This window comes from Oreochromis aureus, linkage group 1 (assembly GCF_013358895.1).
Source record: "Oreochromis aureus strain Israel breed Guangdong linkage group 1, ZZ_aureus, whole genome shotgun sequence".
Lineage (NCBI taxonomy): Eukaryota > Metazoa > Chordata > Actinopteri > Cichliformes > Cichlidae > Oreochromis > Oreochromis aureus.
In genome coordinates this window covers 39,498,136-39,515,923 of record NC_052942.1, presented here as the reverse complement: position 1 = coordinate 39,515,923, position 17,788 = coordinate 39,498,136, and the positions used below count along the sequence as shown (strand labels likewise).

General features: G+C 44.2%; 1 protein-coding gene across 2 annotated transcripts; it reads right to left on the bottom strand.

Moving 5' to 3' along the window:
* Positions 1 to 218: 218 nt before the first annotated feature.
* Positions 219 to 17,099, bottom strand: katnb1 (katanin p80 (WD repeat containing) subunit B 1). 2 transcript variants are annotated; one of them, XM_031750897.2, is made up of 20 exons: positions 16,958 to 17,099; positions 11,660 to 11,748; positions 11,437 to 11,567; positions 11,057 to 11,174; positions 10,379 to 10,479; positions 10,251 to 10,292; positions 9,449 to 9,532; positions 8,603 to 8,718; positions 6,482 to 6,553; positions 6,255 to 6,405; positions 5,980 to 6,170; positions 5,530 to 5,678; positions 5,018 to 5,068; positions 4,734 to 4,798; positions 3,980 to 4,210; positions 3,739 to 3,888; positions 3,483 to 3,559; positions 2,772 to 2,846; positions 2,230 to 2,346; positions 219 to 884 (listed from the first exon to the last, which is right to left on the bottom strand). In XM_031750897.2, the coding sequence occupies exons 1-20, from the start codon at positions 17,089 to 17,091 to the stop codon at positions 743 to 745; spliced, it is 2,286 nt and encodes a 761-aa protein (XP_031606757.2). In that variant the 5' UTR covers positions 17,092 to 17,099; the 3' UTR covers positions 219 to 742. The 2 variants fall into 2 exon arrangements, with proteins under 2 accessions (XP_031606757.2, XP_031606756.1); XM_031750896.2 differs by having other exon boundaries at positions 11,660 to 11,797; positions 16,958 to 17,069.
* Positions 17,100 to 17,788: the final 689 nt, after the last annotated feature.

Genomic DNA, 17,788 nt, shown 5'->3' with positions numbered 1-17,788 from the left:
AAATCTGTGAGCAGATCGCCTGACGCGACTTTCACACGCTTGGCTCTAAACTGATGTAGAAATGCACGTTGCATTTGAGGTCTGCAGAAAATGTGAGACATCAGAGCTTCTGGTGCATTCATGAGTCACTCTGAAGAGTACAGTAATGTGAAGAGTAGTTTAAACGAGCCGTTTCCTGCTGGCTGATCCTCTGAAGTGATATTCACACAAAAGCAAAGTCGACTTTATTCTAACTTTATTTTGTCTTTATTTAAATAAACAGAGCTGTACATGAACACAGTGGAGAGAGTGAACGGTAGAAAAGTGAAAACGTGTGCACAGAGTCCGAGCTGGAGTTTGGTTTTGGCCCTCAGGCGTTTTTAAAAGCGTCGCTGGTTTACGGGATTGAACATGGCAGATTCAAACGTTCGAGCTTCAGAGCGGTTAGTCTCTGTCGGCTGATCTTTACTCCGCCTTTCTCGCGTGGTGCGAACCTGTGAGCACTCTTTAAACATCCAAACCTCTGAAGGCACATTCCCGCCAGCGCCTCCGATACGAGAACGAGACTCCTCCCTGATTCGAGTCCCGACCCGCTCGTACAGTAGCGGCGGTTTAATTTCTCGTCTTCCTCTGAGTGTCACTTAACGTCTTCAGCATTAAAACATTTCTTCTTCTGTGACGGAGGCCTCAGGAGAGAGTCGTGACAAAAGAAGGACACACAAAGTGCGGGGTCTTGCGAGTCAGCTGATCCATGGCGCCGCCCTCAGGGCGAGTCGTCGAGCGGCGCCATGAGCAGCTGCAGCTCTTTGAAGGTGCTGCCATGACGACCGACCTGCGTCGCCTTGTTCTTCACGATGTTGCTCAGGTTCTTCAGCTGCTTGCAGCACACTCGGCACTTCTGGTGTCTGGAAGCACAAAAACATCAGAGGCTCAAATGCAGAGGACAAAGACGTCGGCGAGTCTGTCGAATTAAAACAGTTTACTTTCAGTGATCCAATGAACCACCATCGATGATGATGATGTGTTGCTATGAATTATGGGACATCTTTGCTCCAGTGTCTGGTCTGATTTACATGCATTATCTCTGTACAAACCTTTATAAGAAAAACTGACTGTCGCTGGTTACAGTTAAATTCATTTTTTATGAATTGATTGATTGATCATACATTATTCATCCCGAGGGAAATTGGGTTAAGGCTGCCAGCCGTGCCAGCGCCGTCCGACCATACATACATTACACAAACATCACATGGGGAAGACAGGTCAGAGGGGTACAACATGGAAAAGCACAACATGAGGAAAGATAAGGAGAAAAAAATAACTCCCGCCAGACTGAGCTCCAACAGGGAGATCAGTTTGAGAACAGAAAAAAACACCTCTGCACATGAAAAAAAACTCTTAATACACCAAAGAAACACATGACAAGCAACAGGGGTGGGTAAAGGGTGAGAGACATCCAATGTAGACAGTACATCCGGGTCTGCAGCATAAGCGCTGGTCTCCATGATCCACCGTCAGCATCGGAAGGGAATAAGCGTCGAAGGCGTTTGGAGGGGGGATGAGTGTACATCTGCATGTGTATATATGTCTGTGTGCGTGTGTGTGTGTGTCCAGAGTTCAGCTGAGACAGTGTCCTTCGCCCTGCCAGGCTAAGTAAACAGTCTTCCAGCCAACCCAGGTGGCCTTGCATAGAATGGGAAGAACAGTCTCAACACAGTCGTTATCAAAGGTTCCTGTCGTCTGAATACTAAATCAAAGGTGGTTTAATGTTTCCTTTTTGTACCTCCTTTGGAGGAGGAGACACTGAAGCATCCTTTATTCACAACAAATGCAGTGAGGCACACAGAATGAGTGCTGCCCCACCTCTGAAGCTCATCTCAGGTCATTTAACCTCAGCAGCCTGTGTGCTGTGGGCGAGGGTCTGCGTCCTCGCCCACAGCACACAGGTGACACCTGCTGGACAAACAAACCTACTACAGTCACTAAAATACAGCTGTGACTCCTACAGATGCACAGACTGCAAAGATTAGACATGGAAGGGAAAAGCAGCCGGCTGAGGAGCGATTACTGCAGGAATCAAGTTTCTGGGTTCGAACAGGTGTGTTAAAAACGTCCCACACAGAACAAGAGGTGGAGTCAGCCGAGGTTTGGGGCATTTCCTCCTCAGAGTAATCTGAGTAATCAGCAGATTGATTGATTGATGGTGCTGGTAAATCAGTCAAGCAGCTGTTGGACAGATGTGAGACTCACCGCTCCTCTCGTGTGATGTCGACCCCGACGGACGGCGTGGCCTTCAGAGTGTCCGAGATCAGCGTCCAGAAGTGCTTCATGACGAGTTTCAGAGACGTGCAGCCGGTCTGTATGTAGCTGAGGAAACGCACAGAGAAGGAAGCTGATTGGATGATCGAATTACACAACATACCGACACACTGACGGAAGCATCGGGGCAGATTCAGGTTCAGGACGGGAGGAAGCGGAGATCTGCTCCACCTCCTGACAATCAAAGTACTCTGGGTGACCTCAGGTTGGCAATAAATTCACTTTGAGAAGACGAAATCATCTCTGATGCAACCCAAGCTGCCATCTTAAAATGCCTCCCGGCAGTTCATCTGAGGCATCATCAGAACTCAGTTCTCTCATTGTAACGGTGAAACCACATGTACGAAGTCACCCGTCACACTTGGATAAAAATGCCCGCAAAGATGCTGACGTTGTTTTAAAATGAACCCTCTGCTGCTGAACGCTCGCACGCCGTCTCTGAACAACAGAAACTTTACATCGGCGCCGCTCACCTCTCGTACTTGCTCTGCAGCAGTTTGTCGAGCTGAGGAAGGACGGTCATGCACACGTCCAGCTTCCACAGAGATCTGGAACAGCAGCACAACATCTGGTTTTATACGTTCATAAAGGTCAGCAACCCCCAAACAACTGCAGGTCCAAATCTTCAAAATGAAACTTAGAAGACAGATCCAAATAAAATACACAATAAAACCTTCATCCGATAAGTTTTCAGTTATTAGAAACAGAACAGACTGAAAAAAAGGTCAAACTAGATTTTAATGAGCGAACGATGAGTAGAACGTCACCAATCTTCAGCTTATTTCACGGTTTTTAGATTTGTTGGGATAAACTAACAAAGAAAGGTTTTGTTTTTGAATTCCAGTGTAAATAAAGGTTTGTACTTGTGTATAAAATGAGAAGTGTGTGTATGTACATGTGTGTGTACATGTTTAGACATCTTTGTGAGGACAGAAAATTGGCATGCTACTATACTTGTGGGGACAAAATGGCCTATTGTTCCAGAATAAGCGGATCTTTTTTGTGTCTTTAATTAAACAAGCGGCACATAACTCTACAGTAATTAGTCATTTAACTTGACTGGATAGATGTGTGAAATTCTCATCCCTGAGGAGCGGCCAAGTCAAGGTGTGGCTAAGGGTTCTCACAAAGATGTAAAAACAGGTTTGTGTGTATGTGTGAGAGTGCGTGTGTGTGAGACTCACGGCTGGGGGTTGATGATGTTCAGGATGTCCACGACTATGGACGGATCACTCATGGAGACGGCGGTGTCAAGAGCGATCTGCACACAAACAAAAAGCAGTTTGGAAATAATTTTATTGACACAAACGAACTGAAAACAAAACAATAAAAGAACGTCCTGCATGAATGAGCTGCGCAGCTGTATCCGGGCGGAAGACCGCCAAAAGGTCATGACCTTCACACACACACACGCTGCTGGTACCGGTGTGTCGGTCTCACCTTGATGCCGTCTCGGGTCCACACCCCTCGGACAGTCTGCAGGTTCTTCAGTCGGCTGCTCAGCATCACGCACATAGTCTCGTGACCCTTCTTCATCTGGGTCAGGGCCTCCTCGTCACTCAGGGCTCCAGATCTGTGGTTGGGTGAAGACTGACCGACCACACACGTTCAGATTTATTTGCATCATTAAAGCTCAGCAAAGCTGTCGCAAGAATCTAAAAACACTGACGCGTGCACTCACGGGCAGGAAGTCGGCCACGTTCAGCCCGATGGGCTCGTTCCTGGCGCTCGAGATGATTTTAAGCTGCGGTTTGGATTTGGCCGTGGTGACGGGGGGCTGGGTGGGAGCGTGGGTGGAGGCGGGGTGACTGGAGGATGCCGTGCCCGCAGCTGGAGGAGACGGACGCTTCACAGCGGAAATGACCGTAGGCTCCACCCTCACCACGGGAGTGGAGGCGGCCAGCGGAGGACCCTTTAAAACAACAGACACAAGGAGTCACAGCCTTTATTCTCTGATCTCAGCTGTTTTTATGGGCATTTGATTTTTGGAAAAACTGTTAATAATGACAGAAATAATAAATTATTACAAAATTATTTCTCTCACATCGTTTTAGTTGTTTAGTGCAGAGCGACTTAAAATCTCTAGAATTAGTTTAGAAGAGAGGTAACAGAAACAGAGCCAACGTTACTGAAGCTTCCTCTCCTCACCTGCCGGCACAGACGGCGTCTTTCTCACAGCTACTCAGTCTAAAGTCACACTGTTTTTAAAGGTTTTACATGGTTTTGAATTAAACTGGTTTTCTGAAGACAAAGAAAAATCTTTAACTAAAAAAAAGAGAAAACATCTTGCTGTGCAGTAAGAGCAGTTGGAGGACTACTTTGATGTAAACAGCAGGTATTTGAGTTCTGATAGGTTCGTTCCATTTATAGTCCTCTGTCCTAATGCGTCCATGTTTCCACACAGACACACGGCTGCAGCTGCTGCGTTCACTGACCTGCTGTTTATCAGGAAAAGGAGACTTCATGTCCTTCAGCTGCCGGCTGATCGCCAAAATGGACTCTGAGGAGAAGAAGAGATCATCAGGAAACGACACAGTAACCAAAAAAACAGGAGCTGAAACAACACCTCTGTCATGTGTTTTTCACTTGACTAGTGCTCACTGTTGAACACATGACTTATTGTTCGTGTTTCATCTATAAACTGAAATGTCAGAGAGTTGGAGCGCAGGCACGTCGTCTCCTGATGTCTCACAGAAACATGAAGCTGTGCTGGACTCACCGTCCTCTAGAGGAGCGGGAAAAGGCTCCGACATCTTAGGAGGAGTGCGAGCTGGAAGAGAGGAGAACAAGGAGCTCAGTCTGTAAAATAAAATGTGACCGACATGAAAACAAAAGGCATTAAAAGAAATGACGAGAGGTGCTTCGTGTCTTTGTCCTCGTTAGTATGAATATTTGAAAAAGGCACAAAGAACCAATCAGATCCTCCCATCCTGTGGAGGACCTGTGCTGTTTGGCTCTTACAGCGAGTAATGTTCACTCCTCTGACTTTTCAAATATGGCCTGATTCTCAAAATCAGCCAGAGCAGAACTGATGGCGATGCTGCAGGTGGATCAACAGGTGAGGAAATGGAAGCTTTGAGGGAAACTAAACACAGAGTTTGTTGGTGCAGTGTTGATTAAAGATGAACTCAGGGTCCTTTTTAATAGCAATAATTTACAGATCTTGTTATATGTGTGTATAACTGTATTCTTTATTCAACATCTGAGCTGCGATGCTCCGGGTCCACCTACAGATGGCGTTCTTTGGCTGGAAGATGGCCTTGTAGTCCTCAGCGTTGTGGATCTCAGCAGACGACAGCTTCTCATCCGCCTCGTCCTCGCTAGGGCTCCGCCTCTCGCCTTCGGGGCTCCGCCTGTCAGACTCTGAACGGTGCTTCAACCTGATGACATCACAAACATTTGTTTGTTTTTTCTTAGAAGAAAAACTGCACATTTTTTACTTTATTTACTTTTAATAAAGAATCTGGAAGTGAAACTTTCCGCTGAAGTCAAATACGATTTTAACCTTTGCAGGTTTTGTTGTGTAAGCTCACAAAGACTCTTTGCTTTGACTGTACTCAGAGCAGTCGTGCTCACAGTCGCCGTCCAGAGGCCGAGCGTAAGCACAAATAAAAAACAAAATTAAAACAAAATAGAGTCTGTCTGTCTGTCTCTCTCTCTCTCTCTCTCAGCGTGTTGTACCTCTGCGATCTGCAGGTGGTCGTGGGTCTCTCGTAGTTCTTTCGCAGTGCCGCTCCTTTGGCGTCCTTCGGCTCTGTGAGTGGCTGGTTGTCTTGGATGATCCCCTGGATCACGGCGCCACCGCTCTTCTTTACCCTCTTCAGATCGACCACGTAGGACGACACGTTCGACAGCTGGTGAGACACGCCGATCTGACATGTGGAAAAGGAGGAAGATTAAGATTACCTAAAACTTCTGCACAGTACTGTTACTGAGTGGTGGGTGGAGCTACACACCAGCTGCTGGTTGCAGATGGCGACGTCAGAAACCTTCCCCCAGCCCACCGACACCGCGTCGAAGCAGCGGTCCGGCTCCCAGCCGAAGACCCGCAGCGAGTCCGTGGCGCCGCTGTACAGGCAGGAGCCATCTGGGCTGAAACATATACACCTGAAACCACAGGGACAGGGGTCAGACGTTGGAAGTCACATTCCAGTAACACCCTGCTACAACGGGAAAAACTCACCTGACTGGAGTCGTGTCGCCCTCCAACGAGCCAATCATCGTAAACTTCTCCAAATCCCACAGTTTGATGGTCCTGCAAACACACGCAGGGTTCATACAGCTGCAGTTCATTAGAGACACCTGTAGGTGTTTTATACTGTCAGGTGAAGACGCTACAACACGGCTAAGAAACAGGAAGAGACATCCAACAGATCCAAGATCAGCCGTGACAAGTCAGTAAATGAGGGGAAAGGGAAAAGAGGAACGAAGGGAGGCGGGGCAAAACACAAACAACAGAGGGGAAAAGTGCCCCTCTCAGTGCATCATGGGAAGTCCCCAGGAACCTGAGGGTAGGGCTGCTCGATTATGGCAAAAATGATAATCACGATTATTTTCACTGAAATTGAGATCTCGATTATTTGATGATATTTATTTAACAATAACAATGTATTGAATAATGGCTTTAAAGATGTCAAAAAATAATATAAAATAGTGTGCAAATACTGATTACAGTGGAAATGTTTGCAATATAAAAAATAAATGAAAAATGTAAACATCTATGTTTAGTGAACTTCAAAATCCTGCACAATACTGGTTGTTCACTGTGTTAATTGAGCAGTGGTCTTTGGCGAGGAAAACGTTACCGCGTTTGTTATCTCCTTGTGTCTCTGGGAGCTGCTGGGATATTTAGTCGCGTTGTACAGGGTAGCGTGAATGGAGGTCTGTGAGGATGAAGCAGATGTTGTCGAGAGTTTTTCTCTATGTTCCTTCATTGTTTGATCGTATGTCACTTTGTGAGCGGTCTTTAAATGATTGAATAAATTTGTAGTGTTGCTCTGTGGTGCAGCTACAAAGTTTACACACTATATCTACTTGATCCACGTCTGACTCTGCAAACCCGTAATGTTTCCACACCACTGAAGTCCTTTTACCTCTCTTTTCAACCAGCGGCATTCTTTCTTCAGCAGCCATTATCCTCTCCTCTCCAAATAACTTCTGCTTAGCTTTCCGAGCTTCCCTTGGGTCCTCTTAATTGTTGTGACGGTGTTCGAAACGCAGAGAGGTGCGCTCGATTTGCCACACGGAGCAGCGCGAGAGGAGGAGCTAATAATCGGCTCAGTCATTTTTAATTATCGTTGAAAGCCCAGATCGTAATCATGATTAAAATTCGATTAATTGAGCAGCCCTACCTGAGGGATGGTTATGGTCACCTAACCGAGCTCTAACTACAAGCTTTATAGAAAAAGACAAAGAAAACAATATATTTAAAACCATTAAATATAAAGATGCTTTCTTCAATTCATTATAAAAATATGTGTTTGAGTCACTTCTTATTCTCATAAATGAGAGTAAGATTTATCCGATTAATAAACTGTTTGAGATAAAAATGACGCTGCTCCCTGTTCTGTCCCTAAAACAGGCCCAAAACCTACAAAATGTCTCATTTCTTTGAAGTGACATATTCAAAGCGTTAACCGTGGATCCATCACAATCACATGACAATCAGACAATCAGGCCACAAACAAAGATCCCGATGTTTGGAGTTTTGCTTGCTGGTGTAACTTATAAACTGTGTCTCTAACACCAGGTCGGTGTCCTTAAATTAAACATAATAATCAATTTAAGCGATTAATGTTGGAATACTTATTTATACTTCATATGCAAAAATAAAGAAATGATTAAATACTGATTGGACTTGGACGAGTTTTCTTGCTGGTCGTGTTGGAGAAAAGATGAGTTAATATTTCCATTTTATTATATTTATATTATATTTCCTATTTACTTTTAGTTATAAATGTATGATTTAGTGGCAGATGTAGAGGAACTGTAGAGGACACAGGACATGTATGTGAAAAAAAGTAAAAGAATTTAAGAATTTAAAAGAAATGTTAAATTTAAAAAAAAAAAAAAATACGACAAACAATCAAACTCAGCACCAAAATAAAATATTGGCGGCACAGAGAGCGGACATCCTCGCTCAGCCTCTGAGCTTCATGACACGAGGGGATTGTGTCATTTTGCTGATGCACAAACAGAAAAACCTGACAAGCCACAAACTGTCACTAACACTGATTTCACTCATGAGTCGCTCCTTCAGCTCCAAGCTGCTGCGTCTGTAAGCGCTCGGCCTGCGGCGGTGTACCTGTCGGAGCTTCCGGAGGCCAGCAGGTACTCGTTGGGGTGAAACTGGATGATGTTGACGGGGGCGGTGTGAGATTTGAATTCCGTGATGGTTTTCCCCTGAGCCAGGTCCCACAGCTGATGGAGACAAGAGGACAGAGCTAAGGACATCGAACAGGAAGAGAGCAGAGCTCACCTCCTTCAGCCAATCAGAATCAGCCATTTTATTACAGGATGCTGCCAGTTTGATGCTTTCACAGCATTTACAGAATAAACACATCATGTTCACACTTTTAAATTCCCAAGATGCTCTCAATCACCCGAACATCAGACCGCTGCAAATGAAATGAAATTTCATTCTAACCATCGATGAAATGTTAGCCTAACGAGTCGTCACACGTACGGCTTATTACTTTATTTTTAAAAAATTCCATCGCTCGTTTTATTTTATGGGAAGATTTTTTTCTTCTTTTTTCCTGGCCTGTCTCATTATTAGACATTTAACTAATGAAAGTCTGATCTCTGAGCAGCGCCTCAGGTGTTTGTGGTGATGAGTTAGGACAGAGAGTGACACACGTGACTACAGGACCAGCTGGAACATGTTAACGTCATCCAACCAATTTACATAACAATATCCTGCTGCTGATGTTCTGCTTCACAGTTTATATTCACAGCATCTTGTAACTCCTGCAGGTTATAGTTACTCTGAAGGTTTCTCAGCATCTACTGTTAAAGAGTCAGAGTTCCCACAACATGTAAGTACCAGGAAAAACAATCCTAAACAATCCTTAAAATATATTTTATTACATTAAAGGTGAAACGCAGAACAAAAAAAAAAAAGAAGCCTGTAGGTCAGATCAGGTGGTACCTTGACGGTGCAGTCGTCACTCGCTGAAGCTAACCACTTCCCATCAGGACTGAAGGCCAAACTCCTCACGGCTTGAGTGTGACCCTGTAAGACGAACACCAGCAGAGGTCAGATTTTTGCTATCAAGACTCATGTGAAACTTATTTTGAAGGAAAGTAGAAGCCCTGAGCCTGGCTCTGGAGTTTTTCCTTCCCACTGTCGCCAAAGTGCTTGCTCATAGGGGGTCATATGATTGTTGGTATGTATTATTGTAGGGTCTTTAACTTACAATATAAAGTGCATTGAGGTGACTGATGTTGTGATTTGGCGCTGTATAAATAAGATTGAACTGAAGTCTCTCAGTTCTTTTAAATGCAATAAGCCGTCTACTGTAAGACGCTCCATAAAAGCTCCGACTGACACAGTTTAATCCGAATCATTCTGGGCGTCCTCGGCTTTGGCTCACACTGACCAAGTTTCTGTGTGTGTGTTTGTTTTGTATTTGATGGTACAACTGTGGAAATCAAACATCAGAATGTAGAGCGGGGCTTAAAAGTCTGGAAAACATCAAAAATCTGTCATAAACCTGAAAATAATCAGGATTTAACTTTTCACACGGTGCTGTTTCCAGGTCAGATGAGGTTAACTCGTTTGCATAAAAGATCAGATTCCACTGAAGCAAACGTCCAGATGACACTTTATTAGGTCACCACAGGTGTGTTTACCCAAATCCACCTGCAGCCACTGTCCACCTGTTAGAAATGTGCACCTGGATTCGAGCAGGATATCAGAAGCCGGCCTGTTATCCTGAGCACAAACTTACCTTATACCTGAACACGTATCCTTTCCTCCGCACGTCCCACAGCTGACAGCAGCAACAGAAAAGAAGAGACATTTCATTAAAGTGGATTATGACTTCAAAGATGTTCTCACACAGGAAAACACGCCTACCTTAATGTTTGTGTCCATGGAGCTGGAGGCCAGGAAGTCTCCAAAGGGATGGAAGCCCAGGCTGGTGATGTTGGCTTTGTGTCCCATCAGAGTCCTTAAAACTGAGCACAGGAAGCAGCAGGGTCACCTCTTTGCATCTCTTTCTAACTGTGCCATGTTTTCTAAAAGAACCGGCTTCAGGTGCATTAAAACGCCTCTGCATGACCGGACGGACGATTATTCTGACTGCGGGGTACAACATCCTCTGTTAGAGCCTGAGACCGAACACTAAAGCTGTATCAATTTATACAAAATAAGAGTAGATGGAAAAATACTAATAATAACAACATATACTCAATCAGACAGGTGTACTTATGTGGTATGACGGATGTCCTGTCTCTGTCCTTCAGGCAGCAGAGCTCAAACTTTACACTCAGAAATTTATAAAAAACTCACCACACTCATAAAAAAAGCAAAGTCGTTGATTTTAACACATTTCAGTTCTTTGTGTGTCATATTTCTAATCGACTGGTTCGAGCCTTCTCTTACTTCACTTCTCTCTTAGTCAGTGTGAACCTTGCATGCTGTCCACTGCTGATCTAAAGCACCTGTGCAGATAAATTATGCCACACACAGACAGTTTAGAGGCGGTGATGCTTTGACTAAAGCCTCGTAGCCACAGAACAAACAGAGTCTCACTCTTGGCAGCCTCCAGGTCCCAGACTCGTATTGAACCAGACTGCGACCCGGCGACGACCTGCTCCTCCGACACGTTGAAATGGATACACTCCACTGGGTTCTTGTGACCAGTCAGACTCTGAGAGGAAACACAGTCAAAACAGACATCATCACCTAAAAACTGCACCTCCTTTCTCACACACAGGACTCAAAACACAGACTGTATATTAAAGAAGGATGTTAGTGAAGCTGCTGAGGGACAACACGCCACCTGTCAATCACAAAATAAGCCCACCTTCATCTCCTGCTTTATTGTCCCCCTGAACACTAATGGAAACAATAATTTCCTAAATGAGCTTCATCTTTTATTCAATAAGCATTTTGCATTGAGGAGGTCTCACCATGATGCAGTTGGCCTTGCTGACGGCCCAGATGTTGACCCTGCAGTCCTCTCCTCCTGTGGCCAGCAGGCGGCCCGAGCTTTTCCCCAGAGCCAGACAGGAAATGGAGCTGGAGTGAGCCTCGAACTCCTCTGTACGGCAACAAAGGAGGGACAAATTCAGGTCAGGCTGGGCTGCTGGACAGGAAGGGTGTGATGACTGTCTGAGTAGCTTTAATACTCACGAAGGCGCCATGCGATCTTGGTGGTGCTGGAGGCAGCCATACTGGTCATACTGGGAGATTGGCTGCTGTGTTTGATGACTGGACCCCGGCTGAGGTTAATTCATGAGACGGACATCAGCTCCTCATTTAGTGTTTGCACTGAGCGTCAAACACCCGCAGGAACACAACACAGTGATAAATAAGTCATAGAAGAGATAAGATATATAAAACCGTCTCAGCCTCGGCTCTCTGACGCTGAGCTCTCACTCTGATGGACTCATTTCTACTCCCAGTGTAGATACCAACGTCTTCAGCTCGGCCTCCAAACCACACATTACACAGGTCTCACTACCACCCTGTAAACCTTCCCTTTTACGCTGGCTGCCATTCTTCTGTCACAAATCACCCTGAAACTAGTGTCCACCCACTCCACCAAGCCTGCACTCTTCATCATGTCTCTTGTGCACCGTCCTTTGTTTTGGATGGTTGACCCCAAGTATTTAAACTGGAAAACCTGGATGACCTTTAATTTCCTAGAAATATGGTATCTAACCAGATTCTTACTCTGGATGGCATTACCTTGGCCTCCAGTAACACTGTGAGGAAGCTTGGAGTCAGTTTAAACAAATATGTAAGACTGCTTTCTTCCATTTGTGCAACATCTCTAAAATTAGAAATATCCTGTCTCAGAGTGATGCTGAAAAACTAGTTCATGCATGTATTACTTCCAGGCTGGACTACTGTAATTCTTTATTATCAGGATGTCCTAAAAACTGCCTGAAAAGCCTTCAGTTAATCCAAAATGCTGCAGCAAGAGTCCTGACAGGGTAGTGGATTCCCATGATGCACTGAGTGTTTTCTTTTCCTCCCCTCACTCCCAACCGGACACGGCAGATAGCTGCCCCTCCCCGAGCGTGGTTCTTCCCGAGGTTCCTTCCTGTGACAATAAGTTTTTCCTCACCACTGTCACCAAGTGCTTGTTCATTTTACCTTTATTTATACAAAAAGTCCTGAGACTCAATGCCTCATTTACAACAGAGACCCGTTCCAAACAGGCACAATAAAATAACAACAATAAAATTTAAACAATAAAATATTGAATATTTTACCAAGTGTCTACACAGTCAAAATATAAAAACAAGATTCCCAGTGATGATTTCACAAACCCATTTATGCGTCTACGAGCAAAATCAACAGAGCCTGAAATCCTTCTGTCATGTAATCCACGAGGACGGGACAGAAAAGGAGAATACCTTCTCTCCGAGGTCTGAACAGTGAATGTAAAGAAGCCCTGAGACCACAGACTATGACTAAACTATTTGTCAGATTACATGTAATCTGACAAATAGGAGACGAGTAAACCAGAAATGAATTTACAGACAAAATGCTATCAATGAACGATCCTGCGTGAGGCAAATGAGGACTAATCAACCAGTGAATATAAAGTACAGTGGTGTGCTAAAGGTTTACAGCCGGTGATAAATCTTAATGCCGTGATAAACAAAGTCCAACGATCCATTTCTAAGAAAAACAAAACTCCAGCTTCAGCCTAGCTTCAACAGGTACTCGATGTCTGTAAGAGTCTGAACCCTCTGAGAAGAACACAACCGTGTTTTTTTTTAATACATTTCAAAGACAGCCTTAGCGGAAACAGCTGTGACTGTGTACGATCAAAAGCTAACTGCAAATGTTCGAAAACCATGTAGATACCAGGGTACCAGATTATTACCATAAATAATCATCTGCGTAAAAATGGGCAGTTGCATTTAGATTTTGTCCCACATCACTGACATAAATAGTAAATAATGCAGGTCGCAAGACAGAACCCTGTTGCACTCCATCAGTCACATTTTAAAAAGTGGAAGAGAGACCATTAAACTGCACACACTGCTTATGCTGAGAAAGGTACTTAGCTTGGTCTGAAAGGCCCATTTCCAATAACCTCTGACATAAAACCCCATGGTCAACAGTGCCGGAGGCTTTCAATAGATCAATAAAAAGAGGGGCGCAGTATTTCTTTGCTTCCAGGGCCTCGTAGATATCATTGAGAACTTTAAGTTCCTGAGCTACAGCCAGGTGGCAGAGCAGGTCAGCCACTAACCAGAAGGTCGGTGGTTCGATCCCAGGCTGCTCCAGTCTGCATGCCAAATATCCTTGGGCAAGATACTAACCCCATGTTGCTCTCCTATGCATTCATCAGAGTGTGAATGTGTATGAATGTTAGATAGAGCACTTAAGAGCTTAGAAGAAGTGTTTGTGTGATTGGGTGAATGAATTAGTTGTATAAAGCACTTTGAGTGCTCAGACAGAGTAGAAAAGCGCATATAAGAACCAGTCCATTTACCAAACCTTTAAGTTACAGTACTGGAGAGATAAAATATTGTTTTCATTCTGATAGCTCTAAGGTTGATTATTCCTTAGCCATTAAAGAATCTCAGCTAAAATACAGAGTTTGCAGATTGGTTTATATTATTACCATCCAAGAATCATCACCTTTCAGGAGGGCAGTACAAAGGCACACTTCCACATCTCTGGTGTTCAGTTGTATGGAAAGATTAAAAATATAAGACGCTGGCTCATCTACGATGTTTGCAAGCAGACACAAGAAGAACAGAGACAGATTGTCTGCACCGGTGACTTTTTAATGTTAATGCTCTTCAAAGCTGTCAGAGAGAGAATTTATACTCCGCCAAAACGTCCCAGGGTCTCTGAGACTGTCAGTGGTTAAGATCAGAAAGTAATCACATTTGGATTTCCTAATGGAGGCAGTGAAGCTATTACGCAGCTGCCAAACCTTAACCATTGGCATCAGAGTCGGACTTTCTCGAAGCTGCCCAGGGCTGTTTCCTGTCCTGCCCCCTTTCACTCTGACCTGGCAAAAAGCAGCATGTTTGTCCACAAGGTAGATAAAACTCTCAGAGTAATATTTACAAGCTAAGTTAACACCGTCCATCAATGTAATACGGACCCAATTAAAATTCATTAAGTCGTGAAGAAAGGCTTGCTCACGTAAAAGCTTTAATTTCCTGTTTGTGATGATGCTCAGAGCATGAAACTGTTCCTCGCAGCACCAACCACGCAGCAATCAGTCAAGTCGCTGGTAAAACTGCTGTGGAGAAATTATGTGGCACATTAATCAAAGACGGCTTATCTGGGGAATAAGGTGTGTGGGGCTTTAATAATTTGTGTTAGATTTAAAAACAGTGTGCCTTAAAATAATCAGACACAGGAGAAAACCGATCCCAATTAAAATCAACTACCAGAATGATTTCATTATAATGGCTGAGCCAAAGAGGAAGTCAGGGTAGAAGTCAACAACAGTTAAAGACCTAGCTTTATAAAAAAACTGCCACACTTCTGCCTTTTCTGAGACTGCCTGAGCAATAAATTTTAAATCCATAAATTCCCACATCTCACGTCTCAGAAACAATTATTAATTCGGCACTACCTCTGGTCCTTGCATGTTAACCTTTCCACTCGTCCCTCTCTCATTGTGTGAATGAGAGAGAGATGAGTGGCACGTTATCCTCTTCGGTTCAGCTATTTTCCTCCTACTGACTTTCATTCCTCTTGTCTTCAGAGCATTCCCTCCACCTGCTCCCACTGCAGCTCACAGTGTCATCTGCAAACATCACGATCCACAGAGACTCCTGCCTGGCCTCGTCTATCAGCCTGTCCCCATCACCACAGCAAACAAGAAGGAACCCATCTGTCATTCCTACCACACACCTCACCACTGTCTCTCTCCGTCCTCATACACGTCCTGCACCGCCCTCACATCCTTCTCTGCTACTCCCGACTTCCTCATGCAGTACCACAGTTCATCTCGTGGCACTCTATCATCTGCTTTCTCTAGATCCATAAAGCCACGGTGCAGATACATCATCAACAACCTCAAAGCAAACCGCACAATTTTTACCTTCTTCTTATACAGTTTTACTTCCTCACAACATCCATCTTTATCAAACAATAACAGCTGATGTCCAGCTGTCAGGACTCAGTGTTGTCCACTGTCTTTGTTGTCTTCCTGGGAAACTACAGCTGGTGTTGGAGTCGGTTAATCAGCCATTTTTCACAGATCTAATCAGAGATTTTGCTTCCAAAGGCGCATTATAAGCTAATGCATCATTTTCTAGTTTTTGTTCTCAAAACTCAAAAGTGCTGGCTAACTGCACAGACACTTTAATTTCCTTTTAAGTCAGTACTGAACTGTGCGGCATTTTAGCAGTAAAACTGAAGCTGTTTGTATGATGTGCCAGACATGTGTCTCCATTAAACTGGTTACACTGGTATCTCTGGCTGAAAGTATTTTATGACCGTTTAACTAAACTGTCTTCATCTCCATCTCTGAACGATTTTAAGTTCAATCAGAACCGGACAGATGTATGAAACTGAAATCTCACACACAGAGAGCTAGTTTGTTTGTAGAGGATCAGATGCAGATATCAGCTAATAACAGTGATCAGCTGATAGATCTGTGCATGCTAACAAAATGACAGCTTTAGGTCAAACGTAACAGAAATGCTCAGTTTTACCTCAATAAACTATTTTCTTTCAGTCTAATAAAAAAAACTCCTTCAAGCTTTTTCTTTTTAATAACATGCACTTTAATAACATAACTCTTCACCCGCAAACACAAGATTTTACAAATGAACAAACAAACAGAATAAATCTTGTTTGGTGTTATCAGGTGATATCGGTTGGTGTCTGATATTCATTTCCTGCTATAACAGAAGTCTCCCAAATATGGGATAAATACGATATTTGTCATCTTCATCCAAACGTGTATTCCTGTCTGTATCTCTGTAAGCTTTGCTCAGACAATATCTATTTTTCTAACACAAAAATAATATTTAAAATCTGTAAGAACCTTCATCTGTTACTGTCTGCAGACTGAAACGAACATTTCTGTTCTGCTTTAAGAAAACTGGCGCATTTTTCTCAGATCATAACGTATATGAAAACACTGGTAAACAAACTGAGCAGTGCTGTTGTGGTCAGGAGGTCTGATGAGCTCAAATGTTTGCTCTGCTCTCCTGGAGCTTCAGCTAACTTCAGGTAATCTCATTAAGGTTCTTCATTAAGCTCATTAATCCACAGACGAGCTCATGTTCAGACTAAAACACCAGAGGAGGTCTGTCTGCTCCCCACTTTAACCCGTTAACTCTGACTCTGTGGCAGGTGCTGACCTAAACACCTGCCGTACCGAGCTCCAGGCTAACGTTAGCCGAACACTGAGGCAGAGCATCGACGTCAGGAGCAGCGGCTCCCCGCCGGAACTTTGACCGAGCACACGCAGTCTGGCGTTGGGCAGCTTACCTCCGTCTGTCGGTCACCGGCGGACGGCTTAAAGTTGATCCAGTGAGACGGCGACAGCAACTTGTTGACGGTCCGTTTACTGCTCGGCTGCAGCTTAGCAACTGAATCACACACCTCACTTCCGCTGACGTCATTACATTTCTTCTTCTTCTTCTTTGTGTTTAACGGCGGTTGGCAACCAACGTAAAGGAGCATTACCGCCTCCTACTGTTCCGGAGTATGGGTCCGACAGTGAGCTTACAATCTGTATTCAAAAACAAACAAACAAACAAAAAAACCCTTACACTCTTCCATAAACACCTATAACCTTCAGAAGCCCCACCAGTTCCCTCACCTGTGCCCTACTACCCTCCAACACACTCTTCAGATTAAATTCCCCAATTCCCCACTCCTTCAATCTATTCTGCAGAACTTCCCTCTCCACATCATAACCCTTGCACCGCAGTATTACATGCTCTACCGTCTCCTCCTCCTCCTGGCACACTCCACAAAGCTCCGTCTCATGTTCTCCTATCACCTGTAGTGTTTTATTTAATGCACAATGTCCCAGTCTAAGCCTGGTAATGACCACCTCTTCTCTCCTATTACCCCTATACAACCTACACCCTGCCACCTCCTTCTTAAAATGATACAAGTGCCTGCCCTTACTCCCAGAATCCCAAACCCTGTAATTCCAGTATCTGGACTTTTAGCACCATCCGTGAACACATGAATACACTCAGGGTATTCAGTCAAGCTGTGAAAATGAAATGCTGAAACAAGATCGACTCTTCCTTTCAATTTTCTCTTCAGATCCAGCAAATACCAGTCCACAGGAGGGGTCTCCAATAA